At 43.2% G+C, this 20,370-nt stretch overlaps 1 protein-coding gene across 9 annotated transcripts in view; it reads left to right on the top strand.

Annotated features, from left to right (window-relative positions):
* Nucleotides 1-20,121, top strand: part of ACOT11 (acyl-CoA thioesterase 11) — a 100,923-nt gene extending 80,802 nt beyond the window's left edge. For all 9 annotated transcript variants that reach the window (XM_087960313.1, XM_026665920.2, XM_026665921.2 and 6 more), the window contains 7 exons: nt 258-313; nt 11,719-11,785; nt 12,677-12,760; nt 15,913-16,046; nt 16,974-17,105; nt 17,712-17,838; nt 18,980-20,121. In XM_087960313.1, the coding sequence (XP_087816439.1) occupies nt 258-313; nt 11,719-11,785; nt 12,677-12,760; nt 15,913-16,046; nt 16,974-17,105; nt 17,712-17,838; nt 18,980-19,135 (756 nt within the window). In that variant the 3' untranslated portion in view covers nt 19,136-20,121. The remainder of the gene's footprint in view (nt 1-257; nt 314-11,718; nt 11,786-12,676; nt 12,761-15,912; nt 16,047-16,973; nt 17,106-17,711; nt 17,839-18,979) is intronic.
* Nucleotides 20,122-20,370: the final 249 nt, after the last annotated feature.

A 20,370-nucleotide genomic window follows, 5' to 3' on the forward strand; every position in this document is an offset into this window, starting at 1 on the left:
CTATGGTTTTGAATAGACAAGAACATAGTGAGGCTTTAATTAAACAGAAGGGTCAAGTGAAGAGGGCATACTGTGCATAGATCCAGCTTCCTTGCGAAATCCATAATGCTGGGAAAGGGGAAAGAGAAGAAAAGGAAGTAGAGGCAACCAGCGGGAAGCTGGATGGACTTGATTACAGAGGCAAAAGTTTCACCATAAGGAGACCTGAAGAGGCAGCGTGCATAATGTAATCCGTTCATTTTATTTCCCTTTAACAGGATGGAGAAAGACGGTTTAAAGAAGCTAGCGCAAGGCAAAAAATTAGACTAGACAGGTTGGTAAAACGTTTTCTTACTCTTTCAGCACTCTTTTCCTGCCCTACAGCTCTACGCCTGTTAAGTGAAAGGGAGACTGTAGAATTTTAATTACTGCATGTATGATTTTTTTTCCCTCTTGCACATTTGTAGGGTAGAATTATGTGCATATTTAGGAGGATGAAATAGTTTATGTATAACTAAATCTTCCTACCTATAGGTTTCATACTCAGACTTGCCGGTGAATTAAACCGCCATCCCCACCCACCAACCCTCAGGGAAGTGGAGGCTGAGTGTTAGAGTCGTGCACACTTCACAAATGATTTGGAAGAAGTGCTTGAGACCTAGTACAAACACAGCATTTGGCTGCTCTTCATTAAAGGAAACAGGAAGTCTGGGGTTTTTTCCCCCAGGCTTCGGCTGAGCCTGACAAAAAAGAGGCTGCTGCTTTAAGGGTCACCTGAATGGATTCTTTAAGACAAGGGCAAGTTTTTTTTTTTACAGGCTCACCCATACTCCGGAAAAGAATTGGGGGCTGCTTTAATGAGTAGCAGCATGGCTTTGTGAGGATTCCACAGGAGACAGATTTTTGTGTTTTTGCTTTTCTGCTTAGATTCAACTTAGTGGACTTGGGATGCATTAGCTGGATATTTCATTTGGATGCTGCCTGCAATTAATGTTTGTTTGGTACTTCCAAAATAGTCCAGTTAGTTTTTGCTTTGTTGTATGTATTAGTATTATTTCTTCTGTGCATGGAATGGATCTCTGTCTTCTGCACTTGCATTGCTAGTCTTAGCATATTGCTGTTTCCGCTTGTTAGTGTGTTGGCTTCCATGCTGCTATGGTGGCTTCAGAGGTTTGAACGATGAGCAGAAAAAGCAGCTGTTAGATTTAGCATACCACTTCTCACCCAACAATCTGTTAAATTGAGGATTTACTATGGTTTTTCTCCCCTACTTCCTTGGAAGGGGCAGGCCAGTCTGTCGCCCATCTCAAAGCACACTTCAGATTTTGGACTGCTGCAGCTTTTTTGTGAACGCAGCTTGCGTGCTTGCCAATATGATTTTATAAGGAATAAGGTCCAGACACATGTTTTCTTTAAACAGACATGTAAACTTATTTATATGTAAAACACCTAAGGAGCTATGTTGATCACTAATTACAGTACTATGTTCCAGTACAAAAAAAAAAAAAAAACCCACTGAACCAGAATGGTCAGGAAGAGAATTGTAGGCGAAGATTTCAGTATATGCGTATTGGATTTTCTCTAACCTATATTATTCTGATAGCAAAAGGCAGGAAAATATAGAAGCCTGAAGAATACAGCTGATCAGCATTTTCCTCCACTTTACTCATCTCTCTGTATTTTAGATTTTTAATTCTGCTGCAACATTACTTATAAAACGGATTCCTCTTCCTCAGCTCTTTATTTCTGCCTGCTTCCAGTTCTGCTTTATGGTTACCGCACAGCCCACTCCCATTTGCCTGTTGTTATGTCACAGAGCTCTCATTGTGTATTTATAGCCTGACTGTTTGTTATCTCTCATGTATAATTTATCCAGGAACATGGATGGAGACAGCCGGCATTATCTTAGAGGCCACTCTTCTTGAGGAATTAATACCTGATTATTTTATTTTATTTTATTTATTTATTTATTTGATTTGCCAATTGTTTACAAGATAATAAGTATAAGTGTATACATAGTTGTGAATACATGAAATGGGTACATATAAGAAAAATAAAAGAATAAGAGAAACAATAGGACAGGGACGGTAGGCACGTTGGTGCGCTTATGCATCTTCATGGCATCAGTGAGAAAAGGCAGGCTAGGAAGAGCCGGGGAACATATACACGAGAAGAACATAAGAGGCACCACTATATTAAACAAGATGCTCTAACTCAGAGGTCTCCAATTCTGGGAGTTGAAGTCCACAAGTCTTCAAGTTGCCAAGGTTGGAGACCCCTGCTCTAACTTAAGGGTTCACAGCATTCTTCAGCTTGAGAATTCTATCTCTTTTGACATTCTCTCTGGCTTAATCGTTTGTCTCTGTCACTGGCCAGCTTGTGAATTCCAGGTATATTCAGCCTATTGGGAAACTGCTGCAGGCTGAACTGTAAAAATAATCTAAAGAATCCTTTATCTTAATTGTTTGCTTGAATATCCGGAGTGTCGAGATAAGGAGGGAGGCTGTTAATATTTCACTTAGACTGAAATATGTATTTGTTAGGAGGAGTCAGAGGTCAAGATAGGCAACATTTAATGTAGGAAATTGGAAGAGCTGCCGTCTTTTGGGGGTTGCAAAGGATCTATAGATGGAATCATGAGATAATATCATGGGCATTCTCATGAGATTTATTTATTGCTTATGGAGGTAAATTCTGCTTTTCTCCAGCAATATAAATGCTCATACATAGCCTTTCCTCCTCACTTTTTCTTCCACAAGAAAAAAAAATCCATGTAATATGTTGGACTGCAAAAGAGTGACCGGCCCAAAGCCATTCAGTGGGCTTCCATGATGGAAACTGACCTAGAACTTGGGCTCTCTCCTAAGTTCAGTGTCTTCACTGTTATGTCACAGTCTTGGGGGCACTGGCCAACTCAATGACTAGTCCCCAAAACCCATTTCACAGAGGCAAGCCACCATACTCTAAAGCAGGGTTTCTCAACCATGGCAACTTTCATGTGTGTGGACTTCAATTCTCAAAAGTGATTCCCCTGATAAAGTAAATCACCATAAGAAGTCTTAAAGAAGTATTCAATAAATGGACTTGGGTATATGATCTTAACGAAGGCTCTAGTCTTAGTCCAGTAGCCCAGGGGTCCCCAACCCTCGGTCCATGAACTGGCACTGGGCTGCGGCATTGCTAGAAACTAGGCCACGCAAACAAGGGAAGCCCCATCCGTGTGATCCGGGCAGCATGCGAAATCATGCCCCATCCGGTCTGCGGAAAAGCCTCTCTCCACGGAACAGGTCCCTAGCGCCCAAAAGTTGGAGGCCCCTGCTGTAGCCACTATGTGGGGGTGAGGACAATAGTGCTTTAAAGTTGAAAGCCCTTGGGAGAGACACAGTGTGTGTTTTGCTGTATGTGTGATAGTGTATTAGGGCCTGAACTGTGTCATCCATACCCGTAGCTGCTATAAGCCACACACACACACACACACACACACAGGCATATTCTATAACTTTGAGGTCTTCTTATCTTTAAATAATGATTACTCTATTGGAACAGAAAGTAATATATAATTTTTTTTCTTAAGAATCAGTATCTCTGGAGAGATGCATGCAACTTACATGCGTTCTTTGTTCAGCTTGCTTGAGAACTTTGTCCTGTCTTTTTCCCTCTTCTTCAGATCTTTCGTTTAAAAAGTGACTAGTTGTTGTGCTTGGCAAAGTTGAACTTCGTTGTTTACCATTGCTCTTTTTGAAGATGATAGATACCTGTTATCTGCCAGATCTCTCCTTATCCACATTTCTTTATCTAAGACCCTGAGAATGAGAGATTGTAAAGGCTTGATAGTTGAGCAGCTCATAGGAGCCTATTGTGACTGTGCAACTTTGTGTGTTCCTGGGGTCCAAGGTTTTTGCTGGCTGTTGGATTGAGTCATACAGCAGGCAGCTTGTTTCCTTTTGATTCCCAAAATGGACTCTCATTAGCGTTTGTATGCAGTAAATGTTTTCTGGAAGTAACCCCAAATGAAGGCTTTTGTTTATCTGAAAAGAAAATGAAACATTTCGCCCAAATCTGTAAATGTTGGAGAGGGTGGGGAGTCACCTTACTTTGGCTGAGAATTTGGAAGAAGATTGGAGATTGTGAGGTGCAGTCAGTGGCTAAAAGAAACACAGGAGCTGCTGTCTTTGCACTTTAGCTTTTGCATTTCTCTTGCCATCCTCCATGCATAGAAAATGTGAGCTTACAGGGGAGAATCTGCCTTTGGAGTACAGTTACTATAGTGAAGATTGTAGAAAAACCAGGATCCTCGAAACTTTGGTAGGACAAACTTACCTGCAGAAAGGATACTGAACAGGACTCTTCTAAGTATCTAAAAGTGGGACTGGTTACAGAGTAAGCATCCTATTGCTTGACATACAACAGTTCATTTAGTGACCATTCAAAGTTACAATGGCACTGCTAAAAGTGACTGATGACCATTTTTCACAGTTACAACCTTTGTAGCATCCCCATGATCATGTTATCAAAATTCAGATGCTCAGCAACTGGTTCATACTTACGATCATTTGCTGTGTCCCAAGGTCCTGTGATCTCCTTTTGTGACCTTCTGACACGCAAAGTGATCAGGGAAGGAAGATTCACTTAACAACCATGTTACTAACTGAACAAGTGCAGTGGTTCGCTTAACAAATGTGCCAAGAAAAGTTGTAAAATGGGGCAAAACACACTTAACAAATGTTTCACTTAACAGCAGAAATGTTTGGCTCATTGTAAGTCATAAGTCAAGGACTACCTGTATAAAGGGATTTATTTATTTACTTACTTTCTGCAAACAAAAAGAAAACACAGCTCGATATGCTAAAGATCTCTTATCAATTTGCCACTCCACCCCCACAAACATACATACATACATACATACATACATACATACATACATACATACATGTTTTCTTAAGTTTTCGCGGGTACTTACATGTATGGTATTCAGCTTTGTTTGGGTATTTTCCCACGTCATTATAGTTGTGCTTTTAAAGTTGTAGCAATGTTTCGGCAGAATCTCATCTGCCATCATCAGGCTTCTGTATTGTGTTCGTCTGTGTGGGTTTCGAACACAATACAGAAGCCTAATGATGGCAGATGAGATTCTGCCGAAACGTTGCTACAACTTTAAAAGCACAACTATAATGACGTGGGAAAATACCCAAACAAAGCTGAATACCATACATACATACATACATACATACATACATACATACATACATACATACATACATTTGTTTTGTCAGTTGCTTACAAGATAACAGGTATAAGTATAAACATAGTTTTGAATACATGAGATGGATACGTATAAGAAAAATAAAAAGAAACAATAGGACAGGGACGGTAGGCTTATGCACGCCCCCTACAGGCCTCTTAGGAAAGGGGTGAGGTCGTTAGTAGTCAGTCTAAGGTTAAAGTTTTTGGGGTTTGGGGAAGAAACCACAGAGTCAGGTAGAGTATTCCAGACATTGACCACTCTGTTACTGAAGTCGTATTTCCTGCAGTCAAGTTTGGTGCAGTTAACCTTGAGTTTGTATCTATTGTTTGCTCTTGTATTGTTATGGTTGAAGCTGAAGTATTCATTGACAGGTAGGACATTGCAATGTATGATTTTATATACTATACTTAGATTAGACTGACGGCGGCGTAGTTCTAGGTTTTCTAGGTCTAGAATTTCAAGTCTGGTGGCATAAGATATTCTGCAATGAGTAGAGGAGCGGAGAACTCTTCTTGTGAAATATTTCTGGACTTTCTCAATTGTGTTAATATCAGATACATGATATGGGTTCCAGACTGATGAGCTGTATTCAAGTATAGGTCTAGCAAATGAAGTAGAAATATCTGAAGTAGAAACTGGTGTAAATAGATCCATTTGCAGCATAGAAGCAGCCTGTGTTCTGTACAAGTCAATTTACATACTCGTAGCCCCGCGTCGCGATTGGTTAAGGCGCGCGGCGACCGGATTGGTCAAGCGAGCCGCACTGATTGGTCCGCTGCGAATCCCCCGCGATTGGTGGAAACTAATCGCGGGAGATTCGAAGCGGTGTCATTGGCCGCGACCGCCGCGGCTCGAGAATAAAAAGCCGCAGTTTTTCCCTTCAAGCTTAAGCTGTATCAGGAGCCAATAAAGAGCTGAAACCAAGTCACTGACTCCGAGCTTCCTTTCTCGACGGACACGACACTGGCGACGAAGGTGGGATCCAGAGAATAACCACCGAGCACGTGTCCCGAGGAAGACAAAGGACCGACGAGATGGCCAGCATGACCCCACCAGCACCCTTCAACCCCGCTACCGAGGACTGGGAATCGTACACGGATAGATTCCTGATGTTCCTCGAAAGTAGCAATTTGAAGGATGCGAACGGGCAGAAGAAAAGGGCCGTCTTCCTCACACACTGCGGGCCCGCAGTGTTTAAGATGGCCAAAGCCCTCGCGAAGCCAGAGGACGTGAAGGCGATGGACTGGGCCGACCTCGAGCCACTCCTTCGGAACCACTACGCCCCCGCTGTGCCCATCCTCATCCGGCGGGATGAGTTCTATCGGCGAAACCAGCGGCAGGACGAGAGCATTAGCGACTTTATAGCCGCCTTGCGAGACCTAGGGGGGATGTGCGAGTTCAGGGACCTGGACGATGTCCTCCGAGACCGCGTGGTCCTAGGCCTCAGGGATCAGGCACTAAAAAGTCGACTGATGGCGAAAGGCAACATCGACCTCGGGGACGCCCTGGCCGAAGCTTCCGCAGCCGAAGCCACCCGGAAGTCAGCAGCCAGACTTCGGAGGGCAGACAACGGGGACCACACTGAAACCCCCGAGACAAGCCGACGAGAAACCACCACACACCACGGGGACCTGGACTCCGCCTCCGATACCACGGACGAGGAGGAAGACGTCCACCGACTACAAACAGGACGGGACCGGCGAGATCAACGGGGTCGTAAGTCGGGAACCAGTGCGCCGGGTGCGGGGAAACCACTTTCGATCCGAGTGCCGTTTTATCGACGCGATCTGCCGGCAGTGCAACAAGAAGGGCCACATCGCCCGAGTCTGCCGACTCAAAAGACACACAGCCCCCGCCGGCGAGAACCAAGCAACCGGGACGAGACGACACCCCCGAGAACCAGAGATCGCCAAGCCGACTATCGCTGGAGCCGAGACAACCGAGGACGACGGAGCGGGAAGGCCGACAGAGAGAAGAAACCCACCAGACGGTCACCATCGGCCATGCCGAAACCACGGATGCCCGGAAGGTCTACGTGGAGGTGAGCATCGAGGGCGAACCATGCCGGATGGAGGTAGACTCCGGATCCTACCTCTCCATGGTCGCCTGGAAAGAACTCAAGCGCCTGGTGCCAAACATCCAGAAAAGAGGACTGGAGAACCAGAAACTGATCATCAAGGACTATCAGGGGAACCGCATCCCCGTCATTGGGACCGGACAGTTCGTGGTGACTTTCAAAAACCGCACCGCGAAACTTCCCCTGACTATCGTGGACCGGAACCGACCCAGCCTTTTAGGACTCCAATGGTTCGCGCCACTCGGGATCGAGGTCACGGGAGTAAACCACACCACAGAGGCCGACTGGGAGCAGCAGCTGGCGAGGGACTTCCAAGAAGTATTCGACGGCACCCTAGGCAAGTACAAAGGGCCCCTATCTCCTTTAGCCTAGACCCAAATGTCGCCCCCATCGCCTAAAACCCAGACGGGTGCCTTTTGCACTCCGGAAGAAAATAGACGAGCAGATTGACAAACTCGTCAAACAGGGGTTTTGCAGCCAATCGACCACGCCCGGTGGGAGACCCCTATAGTCACCCCAGTCAAACCAGATGGGTCAGTAAGGATCTGCGGGGACTATAAGGCCACCCTCAATTGCGCCCTGCAACAAAGCGCCTACCCCGTCCCAGTAGTGCAACACCTATTGCACTCGCTGGGGGGGGGCAAGGTCTTTGCGAAGCTCGACCTGGCGCAAGCCTATCAGCAACTGCCGGTCGATGAAGAAACCGCCGAGGCGCAAACAATAGTCACCCACCGGGGAGCGTTTCGTTGCAACCGACTCCAGTTTGGAGTCAGCGTAGCCCCAGGAATTTTCCAGAGCCTCATGGAGAGACTGCTGCGAGGAATCAAGGGGGTGGTTCCCTATTTTGACGATGTATTGGTGTCAGCAGCCAACCAGGAGGAACTAGAGGGTCGCCTAAGGGAGGTACTAGAAAAATTCAAAGGGGCCGGGCTAAAGGTGAAGAAAGAGAAATGCCAGCTATACACAGAGCAAGTCGAGTTTCTGGGGTACCTCCTAGACCGACATGGCATCCACCCAACCGGAAGCAAGGTCAAAGCCATAAAGGAAGCCCCCACACCCAAGAACAAAACAGAGCTGCAGGCATTTCTGGGACTGCTAAATTTTTACAATGTGTTCCTGCCCCAAAAGCGACCGCGGCGGAGCCCTTGCATAGGCTCCTGGACAGGACGGCCAAATGGACCTGGGGGAAACGGGAGGACACCGCATTCAAGAATACCAAAGACCTGCTCACCTCGGATGCCGTTCTCATTCAGTATAATGAGACCCTACCCATCGCCGTCACATGCGATGCCTCACCATTTGGCGTCGGCGCTGTCCTCAGCCATACACTCCCAGACGGAAAAGAAGCACCCATCGCTTTCTTTTCAAGAACACTCAGCAAACCCGAAAGAAACTACAGCCAATTAGATAAGGAGGCACTGGCCATCGTCGCAGCAGTGAAGAAGTTCCACGAGTACCTCTACGGCCGCCGATTCACCCTCATCACGGACCACAAGCCGCTGCTAGGCATCCTGGCGGGGAACAAGGCCACCCGAACATCCTATCCCCCAGGATGACAAGGTGGTCTGAGTTCCTCGCCGCCTACGACTACCGGCTCACACACAGACCGGGTAAGACGATCTCCCATGCAGGCGCGTTGAGCCGCTCGCCGCTTCCCGACCTAGACGACGATCCAGCTCCCACGACGACCACCCTCAGCATAGAGACATTGCCGGACCTACCCATAACCGCGTCAGACATTGCCCGAGAGACTAATAAAGACAAGCGTCTGGCGCGGGTATTACATTGGGTAGCAAGGGGATGGCCAGAGAAAGACAGCGATGATGCATTCAGGACATTCCGAAACCGGCAAACAGAACTGTCACTACAGAAAGGTTGTTTGTTATGGGGGACAGGGTGGTCATACCGGAAAAACTGCAAGGGAAGGTATTACAATTATTACACGAAGGGCACCGGGGATTGTGAGGACTAAAGCGTTAGCCAGAAGCTATGCTTGGTGGCCAGGTATGGACAAGGAGATCGAGGCCTGGGTAGCCAAGTGCTCGCGCTGCCAAGAAACCAGACCAAATCCCCCGCAGCACCAATTTTAGAATGGGAAACGCCCAGGGGACCATGGTCGAGACTCCATATAGACTTTGCCGGGCCCACAAAAGGGAACACATTCCTCATCACGGTGGATGCTTACTCCAACTGGCTGGAGGTAAGCAACATGAAGACCACCACAACAGACGCAGTAACCAAGGTCTTAAACAAACTCTTCGCAACCCACGGTCTCCCGGATGTCATCGTGTCAGACAACGGACCCCAGTTCACCTCACTGGAATTCGAAAGATTCCTAGCGGGCGAGGCATACGACACGCACTGACAGCGACGGCGCATCCGGCGGCCAATGGTAGGGCAGAACGGATGGTTCAATTTACAAAAAGAACCCTCCAAAAGATCGAACACGGGGACATACAAGAAAAAATAAATAAAATGCTCCTAATACAACATATCACCCCTAACACAACGACTAACAAAAGCCCGGCAGAATTACTAATGGGAGAAAACTAAGGTCACCACTCGACAGACTACACCCCACATACAACCCGGAAAAACCCCGGACTCATCTAGCAAGCACCGGGTTTTTGCACCAGGCGACGCAGTCTATGCAAAAAACCTTACCGGAGACCCACTATGGGTACCGGCAACTATAACCCAACTGACAGGACCCCACTCCTACCGGCTACGGACAACCGACGGACAAACATGGAAACGCCACATCGATCAAATAAGATCAAGAACAAAAAACACAACCGACACGCAACCAAACACAGACGACACCGATAACACAAACCAAGAGGGGAGGGAAGACACAGAGGATCAAATAGGAAATAACCAGCAATACTCACCAGTCAACAGCCAGCCCGAAGTCTCACCAGGAAGGAACAGCCAGGCCAGCTCAACCAGCCCGGAAAGACCAGGCAGGAGCGGCGAAAGTCGCAGTTTCGACCAACCCGGGTAGACCGGGAGGGAGCTGCAACAAGAGGCCCAGCGACACCTTCCAGGAGGTTCCATCGACAGGGCCAAGAGAAACAGAAGTCCCGACCGAACCGGCCGGGAACCAAACAACAACTAAGCTGCGCAAGTCAAGTAGACAAGTACGAAGCCCCGCCTACCTACGGGACTACATTACGTAGGACCGAACCAAGAGGGGAGGGGTGTTCTGTACAAGTCAATTTACATACTCGTAGCCCGCGTCGCGATTGGTTAAGGCGCGCGGCGACCGGATTGGTCAAGCGAGCCGCACTGATTGGTCGCTGCGAATCCCCGCGATTGGTGGAAACTAATCGCGGGAGATTCGAAGCGGTGTCATTGGCCGCGACCGCCGCGGCTCGAGAATAAAAAGCCGCAGTTTTTCCCTTCAAGCTTAAGCTGTATCAGGAGCCAATAAAGAGCTGAAACCAAGTCACTGACTCCGAGCTTCCTTTCTCGACGGACACGACAGCCTGTGTATTCTTAACTGAGAATGAGAGTAACTAAATGGTAGGAGAGTTTCTGTAAAATAAGTATTCCTATGTTTATGCTTGCTGAGCCTAGATTTCCAGTTTCTCTTCCTCTCCATGAATATGTCTATACTTATGCCTTTCTCTATATGATAATATTTTGTGTACATGTATACAGAAGGGACAGCCATGGATTCTACAAATAGGTGCCTTATTTAATTAGTAGTTATCATTTACTAATTAAACTTTCTTTCCTGGCCTCACATTTGTTTGGCACCTGGCCTCTCATATATTTGCATATATCTATGAGCACAGTTGCTCAGAAAGCTGGAAAATCTCCAGGATTGCTTTCCCAGCAGACAAAGTTGAGTGTCTTTAAACTGGTCTCGGCTTTCTTTGGAAACCAGCATATAAATAGCAAGATTGCTTCTTGGGCAAGATTCTACAGTGATGTATTTTCAGTGCCAAAATATGCAACAGACTGGGAAGAGATGACAGGATCTATAATCCCTCGTGCAAGTGTGGGTCTTTTGCTAATTCATGAGAAAAAGCCATTTTGAGTCCGTTTTGACTCCTGTAGACTACCTAGATAAGTCCTTCAGTTTTCTTGGAAAGGTTTTCAGAAGGGCTTTGCAGTTGCCTTCTTCCTAGGGCTGAGAGAAAGTGACTGGCCCGAGGTCACCTTTGTTCCTAAGGCGAAACTAGAACTCATGGCCTCCTAGTTTCTAGCTTGGTTTCTTTAACCACTATACCAGGGTGGCTTACTTAACTTGCCTTATGTTCCCTAAAGTAAATATGTCTTTTCTTACATACTCTTCTGGGGAAGGTGATATTCAAAGCACGTTTGTTGTTTTCCATGTGTGAGAGAAACTGTTTTTAATACATTTTGTCATATTCATGTTAGATTAATATGTTACATTTGCTTTCTACAGAAAATACGTTATTACCTGCAAATATACCGAAGTACCTTTATCTGTGCCTTGGGACCAGAGTAACAAGGTAAGCTTTCATCTACCTCTCTGACCTTCCAATTGATTCTGTTTACTTTATTGTTACAATTTTTAGACTTGGGGATTCCATTCCATTCCTTTCAAACACCACAGTGATCCAAACATCTCTTCTTCTCCCTTTGTAGCCTCCACTTCAAATTCCTAGGGATATTTTGCTTTTTAGCCTCTTTTGTATGCAGAAGCTGATGGGACTTGGAGCTGATGGGATGGCATCTTCAAAACACTATGCTTTTGTAGGGGGTGGGGAGGTCTCAAAATAAGTCATGCCCTACAGTTGCTCTCAACAAAACGTTCAGGTCTAGCAGTAAGGAGCTCCATGCATTAATTATCTGGCATAAAAGCCCTAGAATTGTTATTTATCAACCAAGATGCAGTGTCTTATCTGCTGTCTTGGAAACGGCACTACACTATCCAGAATACAAAATACAGATTCTACAGTGATGTATCTCTTCAGGCACAACCTTGTTCATATGTCTGGAAAACCAAACATTCAGTAGTAAAGAGTTTACTTATTTCCCGCTGGTTTATCATTGCAGAGATCAGTTTAATTTTACACCCTGGTTTTAGAAACTTAAAAACACTTGCAAATTCCACTGATGTTTTCTGGGATTTTTAGAACCGCAAACCCACCCACCTCTACCCGGTAGTTGCAACTGTTGCAAAAAAAAAATGCAGTCATATCTTATTACTAGAGCCCTTGACAGGTATTTAGTGCTTTCATTGAGCTGCATGGTTAAGCCCATGGTCCACTGATTTCATACAGGTCAAAGCACTGAGGAGGGGAGGACATCAGAGAAGGAGATAGCGTTGCAACATTTTTTTTAAAAAGCTAGAAGAAGACACGAAGTTGATTGTTTTTTTTAATATATACCCAATGCAGGTTTATCTGAGCTATAACAACGTTACTGCACTGAAAACATTGGTAGCTAAAGCCAACTGGGAACTTGCATCTGAAAGAGAAAAGGTAACTAACCCATTTTCAAGCAGCTCTGTTCAGCCCCAGTGGCACAATGTATGATCAAGTGTTCAGGTTCTCAAGGGTCCCTCTCTCCAAGTAGCAATTCCCCTGCACAGAATATCATCGTGGATCACTTTCCCCCAACTGGGTGTCTTCCAGGTGTCTTGAAATTACAGCCAACTGAATTCTCAATTTTGATTGTACGGTTAGTCTTCAACTTACAACAGTTCATTTAATGAACTGTTACAATGGCACTGGAAAAAACAACTTAGGATTGTTTTTCATATTTACAACCAATGTAGCATTGCTGTGGTCATGTGATCAGAATTTAGACACTTGGCAACTGACTCCTATTTATGATGGCTTCAATGTCCTGGGGTCATGTGTTCACCTTTTGCGACCTTCTGAGAAGCAAAGTCAGCAGGGAAATCAAAATCACTTAGCAACCACATAATTAACTTCACAACTGCAGTGGTTTACTTAATAACTGTGGCAAAAAATGTGGTAAAATGAGGCAAAACTCACTTAACAAATATCTTGTTAGCAACATAAATTTTGGTCTCAATTGTGATTATAAGTTGAGGACTATCTGTATTTCTGGGGATTGAAGATAGGAGGCTGAAGAACGTTGTCCATCTTTAAGACAAGGCAGTCTGGTCCCTCTAAATCAGAGGTCCCTAACTCCTGGGCTACGGCCTACTACCAGACTGTGGCCTATTTGGAATTGGGCACATGAATGGCTGGCTAGAGTGCATGCACATGCACACATAGCTCCACTTGTGCAAGCGGTGGGCCAGCGGGCACTTGCGTATGTTATTATTATTCTTATCTTTATTGTCATAATACAACATGTGTACAATGAGATTGACTGAGCCTCCCTTGATGCACTCCCCCCCCAACACAAATCACAGTGAGGACAGAAGTCCCTAACCCAGTCCCAATCTTATGAGACTATGTGACCTTGTTGCACAATGCGCCGGCCCTGCAAGTCTATGCGCTACTCATGCAAGTCAAGCTGCGTGCATGCGCACCGGCCAGCCGCTTACTCCAAATAGGCCACGGATTATGTGATCCAGTTCTTCTCTTCCCCCTCCTAGCTGGGCCACCAAGCCACAAAGTTTGGGGACTGCTGCTCTAGATTGTTTGAACCACCATTTCCACCCACTCTCGCTATGGACTGCATTGGATCGGAATCAAACTCAAAACCTCTATACATCAGTGGGTTTTTTGTCTCCTTCCCATCCTAGTTGACAAATTGCCCCAGATGACAACACCATTGTGGGAGATAATGACTTCTAAACATTTTGATTGCTAATTTGAGTTAACTGGTACACAGTGATCTTTTTTAGTTTAAAGTAATAGAATGTTAACCTTACTGGTCCTCCTGGGTAACCTTACAAAACATTCTAGTATTGTAGTTTTTCTGTGTATTGTTTTGGTGTTTCAGGCTGATTCTTTATTCTCATCTTCCACCATATAGCCTGGCAACAGGCTTTGCTTTAATATCTCCCAATGATCAATTAAAATGTAGGATTATTTTCATCAGTAAAATCATTGTCTTTCCCCTTTTTTGTTGGAGATATCACTTCATGTAGCTAATGCATAGGAATGCTGAATGGCAGAAGAGGAGTTAGGAGAACTTTACTTTCTTTAGTTAAAGGGCTTTGGCCACTCCTTTGAAATTGTTGCTCATCTTAGTAGTATAACACTTCTCTGCCAAGTGGCAGATGGATGGATCGCACTTCAGTACAGCTACTGTATATGGAAAGGCCCCAAATGAACTTTCCTTTTCCAAAGAGACAAGAACATCTTTGTCTCTAAAAGGGTCCGGAGTGATGCTTGCATGTGTAAGATGCATCAGGGTATTTATAGCCAGTCCTCTTGCCATTATTAAAAAAATCAAATTCATGTTGAGTAGAAGTGATGTCCTTAACAACAGAAATCATTATTTTTTTAAAAGGTGCAGAAAAATCAGCTACACATTTCTAGCAGTAACTGCTAACCTTTCTAACTGCATTCCACTTCAGGACTGGGTTCAGGCCATGATGCAAATCCCTGTGTCTGTATAGTCTGGTTTAAATAGTGATAGAGAAAAAAAGAGAGAGAAATGATGGTGGATGGCAGTGATACTATGGAAGTGCCCTGATAGCAACTGATAGTAGTGCTCTAAGGCAGGGGTCCCCAACCACCAGGCCCTGGACTGGGACCGGTCCGTGGAACATTTTCTACCGGGCTGCCGGTTTGCTGGGCGCCGCCATCTTGTTTCGATGAGAAAGTGCTTCCGGGTGAGCTTTTCCAGTTGGAAAGCGGCGTTTGGGTCCTGAAGGAATCCTCGCGCCTTAGTTTCATCGAAGGGGGGGGGGGCGGCTTCAAACAAAACTAAGGCGCGAGGATTCTTTCAGCACCCAAGGCAAGGCGAGCCGAGCGACTGTCCCGAAGCCGTCCCGAAGCCCATCAACAAAGGTACAAAGGAGGAGTTGAAGGTGGCGGGGAGAAGCGGGGGACGGTTGGCTGGCCGGTCGCTCGGCTTGCCTTGCCATGCGTGCTGATGCCAGTACCAGGCCGCGGATCATTTTGTGATGCCGATACCGGGCCGTGGCACAAAAAAGGTTGGGGGCCACTGCTCTAAGGCTGACTGTTTAAAGTAGTTCTTTAAGGCTGCACTGTAGTAATGCAGTGGTTAGAATGCAGTATTGCAGGCTAATTCTGCCCATAGCCAGGAGTTTGATTCTGACCAGCTCAAGGTTTGACTCAGTCATCCATCCTTCTGAGATTGGTAAAATGAGGATCCAGATTGTTGGGGACAATATGCTGACACTGTAAACTGCTTAGAGAGTGCCATAAAGCACTATGAAGCAGTGTATAAGTCTTAAGTGCTATTGCTATTGTTATTGCTATTAAATAATCGTCATGGCACTATATAGCTGTTGAGGATATTCTAATGATTCTCAAATGTTCTTCCTCTAATGACTCTTATACTGATGAGATGAATTCCTTTGCAGGGACATTATTTGAGAAGTAATGCTGGTCCTCATTGAATTCAGATGATGCTGTTTTGTCACTTATTTTATTCATTTCATGGATAATAAAACAATGATTGCATGTTTTCACACTTGCGATAAACTATGTGGTAACATGTTGAACTCGATCATTTTAAGTTCAAGATGTACATTCTGGAGGAGGACACATTTCTCTCTGTCCGAATTGAGATGACCATCTGCTGTAATGTACTGCAAGCTTTCTTGTTGCTGTCTGATTTACGGAACAGACACGAGTGGGATAGGCATTGTGCGTAAGTACTTTGGAAAAACTTGGTGTTTTTTTAAAAATTGGAGGTTGTGACTTCATTTTTTTAACTTTGGAAATTTCTGCACAGATGTTTAACAATAACAATAATAGCAAAAATCTTGAGTTTCTCATAATCTCAAATATTACTTATTAATCTTCTCATCTGTCATCTTACCTATTTCCTTAGCATTTTATGACTATAACTTTGTTGTTTGTATCTCCTGATTTATGTTGATTGCTTTTATCTAGTATCCTATTATGATTTATGTTGATTGCTTATTTAATATTCCTATGACTGTCACTGAATGCTGTATCTTATGATTTATGATGATCATATGTTATTATGATCATAATTTATCCCGTTGCTTTTGTGTACATTGAGAGCTTATGCACCGGAGACAAATTCCTTGTGTGTGTCCAATCACATTTGGTCAATAAAGAATTCTACAGTAGTTCTATTCATTGTTTGCATTTGGCAGAATCCTAACACAGGTCACATCTGATTGGCTGTGTTCATACAACACACTAAATTAAGCCAATTACAAAACTACTGGTTACATTTATACAACATGTCAAGTTTGTTTAGCTAAAATATTGGTTTATTGTGAGTGCATGTTGTGTGAACACTGGCAATTTAATTAATTTCTGATTTAATGTTTTGTGCCAGCCCCAAAATGGGATAATTCAGGATGCAGATCTAAGTTGACGATTACTGTACCAGTAATTCTAAAACAGAGATGGGCAACTTTTCCCCCTTTTGGATGAGACTTTTTAGTTATTAGAAGGCAAGAATAATACTTATTGCTTTCTCTCTGGTGATGGTTACAGTTTAATACACATCTATATATTTCAACCTTCAGAGGAATAAAAAATAAAAATGTTGTAGCTGGAGTTAATACGTGCTTTTCATATGTCTGCATTCTCTTTGCAGGAGCTGTGAACTTGTCCAGCAAGTTGACAAAGATGACATGATTTATCATGTAATTAGTCATACTATCAGTGAGGAAAACAAGCCAATGGACTTTGTTGTCCTGGTATCACGAAGAAAACCTTGCAGCCCTGGGTATGTCAGCTAGGCTATTCCTCAAAAGTCCTGTTTTCATTGGCCTCCTTTTAAATGAATTTGGACTAAGGCTTTCAGAATTTACAATTGGGTATTGTCCCAAATTCATCTGGGGGCACCAGATTGGGAAGGTTGGGGTTGTGTTTGGCTTTAATATTGTATACATCAAAGTTTATTGATCAGCTCCAATCTGATTTGAATTTTAAACAATCAATAGAGAATCAGTTTGATTCATGGACACTGAAGTTTGAATGGTTCCTTTTACTTGTAGAAGTAGGAAAACAAAGACGGCCACTCATCTGCAAAATTCCATTCAAATTTTATTCTGCTCAACAGTTTAGTCTACACTGTCAAATATTTTTTGAAAAGTTGATTGAATTCTGAGATTCAGTTGAATTGTCATGAATTCTCCAAATCAATGTTTTGTGCCTGCATATCTACAGAGGTTATGCTAGTTCTAAGCTGAAATTTTAACATCTGCTGGAAACCTTTTTTTTTTTTTTTAAGTAAAAGGGTTCCAGGGTACTTGATAAGTGGAATAAGGGTGCATTGATTGTCCTTGCTTGTTCTGACCACGTTTTCTTTTCTTTTTTCTTTCCTTTCCAGAGACCCCTTTGTTTTAGCATTCAGATCAGTCACATTGCCAACACATCCTATAATGCCACAGTATACCCGAGGGGAGACTCTATGTTCTGGCTTCTGTTTTTGGCAGGAAACAGATAAATTTACCAATGTAAGCATTTGCCTTAGAAGTAGACAACAGTAGCATCATGAAAGTGTTCATACTTGCAAAAGTTCCCTTTCACACTCCCAGTTAGTCTAATTCTGGCTTTCTACAGCACCAAATTCACACCAACTACAGTTTCTGCTAGCCTTCAAACTATTGTTTGGAAATCTTAATTTTTTATGATTTATAGCATGGTTGTAAGATATATGAGCCCTGAAATGTTGGTGAGCTTTGAGCCAACAAATCTCAGAACTCACCTCGCTGCTCTGGACTGCAACTTGTGTAAGCATTTCAGTTCAATTCCCTAGCATATTCTTCACAGAGTGAACTCTCTTAAATAATGAACTACTTCGGGATTTCCTTTCTATTCATGAATTTTACCTCTTTTTAATTTTATTCATCTGTTTTTGTTTTAATAAAGAAAACATCTATTCAGATTTCTTGACACTTTCTGAGCACTCTTGATGGGATGAATTCTTAATGTGGACACTGTTAGGATCTATTCTTAAAAGTAATTTGATGCTAGCAGTTAATGTTTTTCTCTGTAAGCTATGTAGAAAATATATAATGTCGTGAAATCAGCCTTCATTTGTATAGGTATATATGTCATTGCAAGTTATGGATGAGCAACGTGTGGCTTTACAAATATTTTTAACCAACAGTAATGATTATTAGTAAGTTGTAAGCGACACAGTTAAGGGTTGAAGAAGCCAACAACCAATTATGATTGTTTTAAACATGCCATGATTTATTCATTGGTCTCATGTTGATACTGCATCCAGTCAAAAATATTTCAGCCTCAATATGACATAGCACCCACTATGAAATCCTTAAAGGCAAGAGTTCATTTATAAATTTAGGATATACAGTTAAAATAGATTAAAAGCTGTGTTTCACCCCTAGCGGGATGCTTACATGAGTTGTTTTTTTTGATCACTACCACTTTGCCAATAGAATGGCTCACTCTTGAGCTAAGTGTCTATACATTTGCAATTTCCAGAGACAGCTAAGCATGTTCTTGTGTTTAAGCCTGAAAATGAATCTTCTGGTATTCCATTTGATGCTTATGTTGAAAGAGAAAATTAACAGAATTTATTTGGTCCCAGAGTTTCCAAAGAATCGGCTGATAAACTTTGTTTGTTTCTAGGTGTCATACTATCATCAGGCCACATCAGGTCTGCTCTCCTATATCACAACAAACATAGCTGGCCTGTCTTCAAGTTTCTATCGCACATTTCAAGATTGTGAGCAATTTCTCCTGAAGAACAAAGACAAAGTCCCCGTTGAGCTTCAGAATCCTTAGCTGCACAATCCTTTCTCCTTCTTTTTAAAAAACTGTCCCATGATGTTGCAAATACTATCGGAAATTACTCCATTGGGTATGTGAAGAACAGTGGAGAATTGGAAACAGACTTGTTCGGATGCATCAATTTATATAGCCGGTCATAGGAGAAAACCCATTTATGGTGGCCTCTGAGCTGAATTAGAATTTTCTATCCAGGTTAAGTAAACTTTAGTAATTAGAGTATAAAGGAGCAAAATAGGAAGATTCTTCCGGGATTTTGCAAGTCTTTACTTGCCTTCCATTGGCTTCTGTTGAAGTCCTATATTTATGATGGTCAGAAAAATCTGATGAAGAATAGAACTTCAAACTTGATACTTTTTGGTGAGGGTCTTCTATCACCATTTTTGCCTTGTTCAGGACACTAGGAATTAAAGCACAGATTGCAATTTTGTATTAAATTCAGCTTAAGCAAGCTGTAAATGTGAAATGTATTTTAAAGTGCCTTTTAATCAAGGGAATAGGATTCGAAAGAGTGAAAAGTCATAGGAAGAATTTTTTAACGGGAGAATCTACAACATAACATTGGGGATGGTGGTGGGTTATCATACGATGAAATATGTATGAAACTTCAAAGCACATTGTACAAACACAGCAAATTACCAAAATCATGTTACATGTAAACAAAAATTTTAAACATTCTTTGTGCATAGTTTCTCCTGAATGTTAGGAAATTACTGGTATGTTTTATCAACATTTGATTATTTTGTCACAAAGGAATTATTCCTGTATGAAAATGTTTATCAGATTTATCTTTGGTATTTTGGAAGAAATTTTCTTCTTTGATGAGAGAATACCTCTTTATCTATTTTGGTAGATGGTTCTTTTCCCCTAAGGTTTTGCACAAATTTTGTCATGCAAGTTTCCCAAGCTTTTTAAATGGCTTCTATCGCTGTGGAAGATTATTGAAATCAATGACAATAAAAGTTATGTGAAAGGAAAAAGAATCTTATATCTCCTATTTTTGTTCTGGAAAATATATCAAGTATTCATATGTGTTCCTTTCTTAGTATAAATCAGTGTTGGGAACTTTTAAGATGTGTGAACTTCAACTCTCAAAATTTTCCAGCCAATTTTAAAATGCATGGATTTCAACTCCCAGAATTCTCCAGCCAGCATGGCTGTAATAAATACAGATTAATCAGAAAGGGACAATGGACCTTAACTTTCTAGCCTGTCAAAGTCCAACAACCTCT

The sequence above is a fragment of the Notechis scutatus genome, chromosome 3 (assembly GCF_049901735.1).
Source record: "Notechis scutatus isolate UNSWTSFEM ecotype Mainland chromosome 3, rNotScu1.2, whole genome shotgun sequence".
In the NCBI taxonomy this organism is placed as follows: Eukaryota; Metazoa; Chordata; class Lepidosauria; order Squamata; family Elapidae; genus Notechis; species Notechis scutatus.